The sequence below is a fragment of the Tachysurus fulvidraco genome, chromosome 14, assembly GCF_022655615.1.
Source record: "Tachysurus fulvidraco isolate hzauxx_2018 chromosome 14, HZAU_PFXX_2.0, whole genome shotgun sequence".
NCBI lineage: Eukaryota > Metazoa > Chordata > Actinopteri > Siluriformes > Bagridae > Tachysurus > Tachysurus fulvidraco.
The window spans coordinates 8,011,842-8,018,544 of NC_062531.1; the positions used below are offsets into that span (position 1 = coordinate 8,011,842).

Here is a 6,703-nt window from a genome sequence, read left to right on the forward strand (position 1 = left end):
AGGAGGAGTTAGGAATGAAAGGAGAAGGGGAAGGAGAAGGGTGATGGGGAGGTGGTGAGGGGAAGTGGTGATGGGGTAGTGCTGATGGGGAAGTGGTGATGGGGACGTGGTATGGGGAAGTAGTGATGGGGAAGTGGTGATGGGGAAGTGGTGATGGGGAAGTGGTGATGGGGAAGTGGTGAGGGGAAGTGGTGATGGGGAAGCAGTGATGGGGACGTGGTATGGGGAAGTAGTGAGGGAAAGTACTGATGGGGAAGTGGAGATGGTGAAGTGGTGATGGGGTAGTGGTGATGGGGTAGTGGTGATGGGGAAGTGGTGATAGGGAAGTGGTGATGGGGAAGTACTGAGGGGAAGTAGTGATGGGGAAGTGTGTTTGTCGATATTCCTCTTAGAGTTGCTTAGTATTTGTGAGTCTCTTCAATCAAAGGGATTAGCTATGACATAAAGAGGAGGAGTTAGGGATGAAAGGCAAGGAAGAATAAATTAAATCTATGTGAAGAATAGAATTACTACTGTATATAAAATACAAGAAGGATGACATAAAACTGAAGTAAGTGCAATTGATTTTTAGCTTCCTATAAATATTTGCTTTGTAGTAAATTAAATTACATAAACTAATTTCATATTATTTATAAAGTAACATTAACATTACGTTAAGAGAGGTTAGATTAATATGTCCATGAATATTAACCAGTGTTTATTCAAACGTTAATAATAAAACAGCTTAAACTAAATTATAGATGTAGTTAATTGTTGATAATAAGGCCAGTGGTTATAAATGCTCAAATCTACAGTACAGCTTAATTTTTCATTTTGCTTATTGCCAAATTAGACACATTAATTATTAAAGTATTAGTTTATGGTTTATTGTTCAGCACTGTTTTATTTTTGAGTTTTTGTTGATTCTTTTTAATAACAGCAGCTCTGACAAATTACAAATTTATAATATTAATGCACTCATTGTCATATACAGTGTAAAAATATACTACCATAAAAAATAAAACCAGTATGGGACATGGTTTCTAAAAATAGACATTTATTTACTATTTATGGAAGGTAGTAGGCTTCCTCCTGGTACTCCAGTTTCTTTCCCCAGTCCAAACACATGAAAGGCTGATTGTGGCCTCTCTAAATTATCTGTAGTGTGTGAATGGGTGTGTGAGTGTGTGTGTGTCCTGTAACGAGTTAGCACCTCATCTATGGTTGTGGGATAAGCGGTACAGAAAATGGACAGATGACAAGCAGCATTGTTAGTTTCATCATTAGAGAGATGTGATAGTGTAGTTTTTGGGGTACTGATCAGAAGGTCATGAGTTTGAATCCCAGGTCCACTAAGCTGCCAGTGCTGGGCCCCTGAGCAAGCCAGTTGTATACTGTACGTTGAAATAAAATGTACTGTATGTCACTAGTGTCTGCTAAATGGCATAAATGCAAATGTATTACATATTCAGTTATGTGTCAAGAAGGAGATCATTTTTTGAATGTTCCAGATGTAACTATTGGTGGATAAAATATATTGTATGAGGTGGTGTTCATTAATAATTAACAAAATATAATTGTTGTCAAATTGTTGCTGTGAATATGAATACATGTCTGAATAATTATTCCTTAAGTAATGCATTCTACGAGACTAGTTTAGTCTGTATTAATGTATACTGTAAAGAATGTTTTCTAATATTACAAATAGCTCTGATGAACATTAGATAAAGTGGCATTCGCCTGGGCTAATAGGAGCTTTGCTGCTACAGTATGTAATGACCCGCATAGGAAAGACTCGGGTTTCAGGGAAATGTCTGCACTTCTGTCAGTGCAGTTTTGTCAGGTCTGTAGTAATGATGCAGCAGTCTGCAGCACTCAGGGCAGCAGGTGTGTAGCCATATGCTTGATTAATTACATTTATCTAGGTAATGATTAAAGCACAGCTCCTTAAACGTATACTTAACTCTGCCTCTCTCTACTACTCTCTGCTTCTCTCTCTCTCTCTCTCTCTCTCTCTCTCTCTCTCTCTCTCTCTCTCTCTCTCTCTCTCTCTCTCTCTCTCTCTCTCTCTCTCTCTCTCTCTCTCTCTCTCTCTCTCTCTCTCTCTCTCTCTCTCTCTCTCTCTCTCTCTCTCTCTCTCTCTCGTAGACACAGTCACATGTCCTGTCAGGAGTAAACATGCTGTTTGTGTGAGAGAGTAAGGAAAGTGAAAAATGATGTTGGAGTGTCTCAGGAGAGAGGGGCCCGAATGCGCAGGGTCGACTAAATCCAATTGTTCGGGAATTATTTTTGTGTTGAACAGCATCAGAGGCATGCTGAGGAATCACTGTCAGATTTGATTAGGCTCAGTGTGCGTTCAGGAGGCCGAAGGAACGTTCAAATTGCCACCTTTCTCTCCTTCACTACAACAATAAGCTCTGAACTTTTATTACTGATTATGCAATTATTGTCAAGACTCCAAGCTGAGAGAAAGAACTAACTGGAATAAAAGCCTCTTCTCTGCCTGTCCCTTAGAAGACAAGAAAAAGACAGTCTAACATGCAGTGTGTGTGTGTGTGTGTGTGTGTGTGTGTGTGTGTGTGTGTGTGTGTGTGTGTGTGTGTGTGTGTGTGTCTGTTTTCTCCTTTTATTTTTCTACAGTTCCATGGTCCCTCATCATTCCTGAGCTTGGGATACTTCTTTCTGTGTGCTTTTCCTCTGGCTTCTTCAGTTTCCTTCCCCCACAAAAATGCCATTAGGTAAACTGCCACATTTTGTGTGTATGTGTGTGTGTGTGTGTGTGTGTGTGTTTGCTCCCCATGCCCAGTGCTCCTGGGACAGGCTCCAGATCCACCATGACCTTGATCTAGAAACCCATCAGTGAAATATCATAGTCTTTGATGATTTGCAGCCAAACTCAGAAAATGCTGATATCTACAAATGACCCTAGGTAACTCTTGAGATTTTTATTTTATTTTTTTATAAATAGGACTTCTTTATGATACACCTAACATTACAGTATATATCAAGTAATATAGAACTATCAAGCTAACAAGCAGATATTACTATGCATGATGCGAATGTTCCTTCATTATTAGGTTCCTCTGGGCTTTTGGATATTTGGCACTGGGTTTTACAGCAAGGAATTTTGCTCTGCTCAGATTTTGTGACTCCCTGGTTGGTGCTGTTGTGGCTATGTGGCTATGTGGACTGTGTATAGTGTCAGGTTGGGACTGTGAGCAGCTGGAAAATCTTATGGTAGAAAATCCAAAACTGTCAACATTTTCTCAAGAGTTATGTGCACTGGTTTCAGGTTTTGGTGGAGGGGAAGTGGTGATGGGGAAGTGGTGATGGGGAAGTGGTGAGGGGAAGTAGTGATGGGGATGTGGTGATGGGGAAGTGGTGATGGGGAAGTGGTGAGGGGAAGTGGTGATGGGAATGTTGTGAGGGGGAATTGGTGATGGGGAAGTGATGATGGGGAAGTGGTGAGGGGAAGTGGTGATCGGGAAGTGGTGATGGGGAAGTGGTATGGGGAAGTTGTGATGAGGAAGTGGTGATGGGGAAGTGGTGATGGGGAATTGGTGATGGGGAAGTGGTGATGGGGAAGTGGTGATGGGGAAGTGGTGATGGGGATGTGGTGATGGGGATGTGGTGATGGGGAAGTGATGATGGGGAAGTGGTGATGGGGATGTGGTGATGGGAAGTGGTGATGGGGAATTGGTGATGGGGATGTGGTGATGGGGAAGTAGTGAGGGGAAGTGGTGATGGGGAAGTGGTGATAGGGATGTGGTGATGGGGAAGTAGTGATGGGGAAGTGGTGAGGGGAAGTGGTAATGAGGAAGTGGTGATGGGGAAGTGGTGATGGGGAAGTGGTGATGGGAAGTGGTGATGGGGAATTGGTGATGGGGATGTGGTGATGGGGAAGTAGTGAGGGGAAGTGGTGATGGGGAAGTGGTGATAGGGATGTGGTGATGGGGAAGTAGTGATGGGGAAGTGGTGAGGGGAAGTGGTGATGAGGAAATGGTGATGGGGAAGTGGTGAGGGGAAGTGGTGATCGGGAAGTGGTGATGGGGAAGTGGTATGGGGAAGTGGTGATGGGGAAGTGGTGATGGGGAAATGGTGATGGGGAAGTGGTGATGGGGATGTGGTGATGGGAAAGTGGTGATGGGGAAGTAGTGATGGGGATGTGGTGATGGGGAAGTGGTGATGGGAAGTAGTGATGGGGAAATGGTGATGGGGAAGTGGTGATGGGGAAGTGGTGATGGGGATGTGGTGATGGGGAAGTAGTGAGGGGAAGTGGTGATGGGGAAGTGGTGATAGGGATGTGGTGATGGGGAAGTAGTGATGGGGAAGTGGTGAGGGGAAGTGGTGATGAGGAAGTGGTAGCTCAGTGGTTAAATTGTAGGTATACTGATGTAAGTTGATGAAAGTATGTAAGTTTAAATCCCTGGGCCACAAATCCCTGAAGCTACAACTCCAGCTCTGACCATTACAACATCCTGACACTAGAGCAGCATCACATGTCTTGGTGTAAGACTATAATTAAAGAGGACGTACTCATCTGTCAGTCTGCCTCTTCACACCTGTTAAACTGACAGGCTCTTAGATCATCGCTGTTATTCTACAGGGAGTCGGAATGCTGATGCACAGCCAGGCTCTCGTCACGTTTCGTAGCTGGACAATCTGTGAAAGAAATGTGTGTTGCAGACTGTGTGTTCTTGTGTATGTGTGTATGTGTGTATGTGTGTTTGTGTGACACAGTAAGGCAGGTCAGGGTCGACAGACAGAGAATCACTCAGCATATCTACATAATCGTGAAACATTGTGCAAAGCGGCACTCGGGTGAGATGAAAGGCCTTGTCCCTTTGAACAGATACAGGCATTGTTTCAGTTCGCTAATTCAGCTAGAACAGGGCACAGAAAGGAGTGATGCGACACACACACACACACACACACCCATTTCATTTCCTCTGTCTTCAGTCTTGTTAGAGCGGAGGAATAAAGAGAGCTAAAAATCTCTGGCAGGTGCTTTTCAGAAGAGCCTGATTTAATCACAGGCAGAGAAAGCAGGAACATATAAATGGTAATGAGGAAACAGTTCGAGTCTTTCAGTTCTTTGCTGCTCCAAACCTCTAAAATGAATCAAATCCATCCCTTACCCCTTGCTTCTTTATTCTTTTCAACATGACATGTTTGATTCTTTCTTCTAAGGAAAGGGAAAAAAGGTCCAATCAAAATAAAATCAGGTATTGTAACAGAGCCCATAAAAACTTTGTATTGATTTTTTTTTGTTGTACTTTTTAGTATATTATATTTCACTTAGAGAACTCCAGTAGAGACCAATTTGTTTGTTTTTTGTTTGTTAGTCCAGCAATTCTTCTCTTTTCTAATCCTCTCTTGGATCTCTAAAACACTTCCTCACACATGCCATGGCATTCCTGCTACTCTACAACCATGACTCTCTAAGTGGATACTGCATCCGAGCTAAGCTGGCGGCAGCAGTGGGTAGAGGTGGGTCTTGCCCACCCAATCAAAGTTTGTTATTTTTTTACTTTAGCCAAAGGAAAAGTAACACAGAAAATACCAGCACGATTTCTAGCTTCTGAATGGGTGGACAGCTTACGGCCAGTGGACAGTGATCTATCTGCAGCCACACACAAAGCCTCGCTCCCGCAGCACAGAATAGTTTTTCACCTCTCGCCTCGCAGTTCGACAAGCTTACAGGCTCTAGCTCCATACTGACTTTTTTCTTCCTTTTTTGTGCAGCAGTTAACAAATGCTCAGAATTTGACAGACAGTCATTTTTATTAGCTTTACTTGACTGTCGTTACAACTCCATGTGCGAGGTATCGTTTTAAGTCTATAAAATAATACTAGTGCTGCCTGTGACTCTGTAGCTAGAACATTAGAGGATACAGTACAACTAATCCCAGTTTACCCTCCACAAGCACTGCTTCTCTCCAGTCCTCAACAAGTGCCCTAAAGCAGACCCATGTTTTAGCTATTTCAGCCCCAGTCCAGGCAGTTACCACAGTTACCACTGACTGCCCACCCAAATATAATTGGCTTGCACCGGCCCTGCATCTGAGGCATATTCGGTCAAAGGCAGCAAGTATTTATTTAGAAGAGTTCTAAATATTGATGGTGGATTGGCACTCCGTCCAGGGTGTATCCTGCCTTGATGCCCGATGACGGGCACAGGCTCCCCGTGACCCGAGGTAGTTCGGATAAGCGGTAGAAAATGAGAGAGTGAGAGTGAGTTCTAAATATTGAACTGGGGCTAATTAACACTATATCTAACAAAGATCGCCTTATTAGAATGATTTATTTAACAAGTAAGTTCTTAGTAAAATGATTTGTTTGATTGGTAAATATATCTGATTGTGATAATTGCTATATAATAGAATTTCACCCTATATCAGAATTCAGTACAGCTAAACACAGATGTATAAATGTTAAATGTATAATTAATTCTACAGATTTTACATTAAAAAAAACAGATTTATAAGCAAATCTATTTGTTTTTTGTTATATTTTTTGGTGCTGGGAAACGAATGAAATCACAAAGCATCATTATTACTGTTATTATGTTGTTATTACAGCATTATGTTTATGATTGAATGATTTAATGAATCAAATCAAAAACAAAAACGAAGACTTGGACCTATTCTGTTCTGTCGGTGGAACATTCAGGAATTTAAAAGCCCTGTGGCTTATGTAATTACCCAGAATTCTACTGTACACA

General features: G+C 42.2%; 1 protein-coding gene across 1 annotated transcript; it reads right to left on the minus strand.

Moving 5' to 3' along the window:
* Window positions 1-3,245: 3,245 nt before the first annotated feature.
* Window positions 3,246-5,695, minus strand: LOC125138505 (extensin-like). The gene is made up of 3 exons (XM_047799943.1): window positions 5,681-5,695; window positions 4,542-4,579; window positions 3,246-4,344 (listed from the first exon to the last, which is right to left on the minus strand). Exons 1-3 carry the CDS (start codon window positions 5,693-5,695, stop codon window positions 3,246-3,248), a joined length of 1,152 nt encoding a protein of 383 aa, XP_047655899.1.
* Between the last annotated feature and the right edge of the window lie 1,008 nt (window positions 5,696-6,703).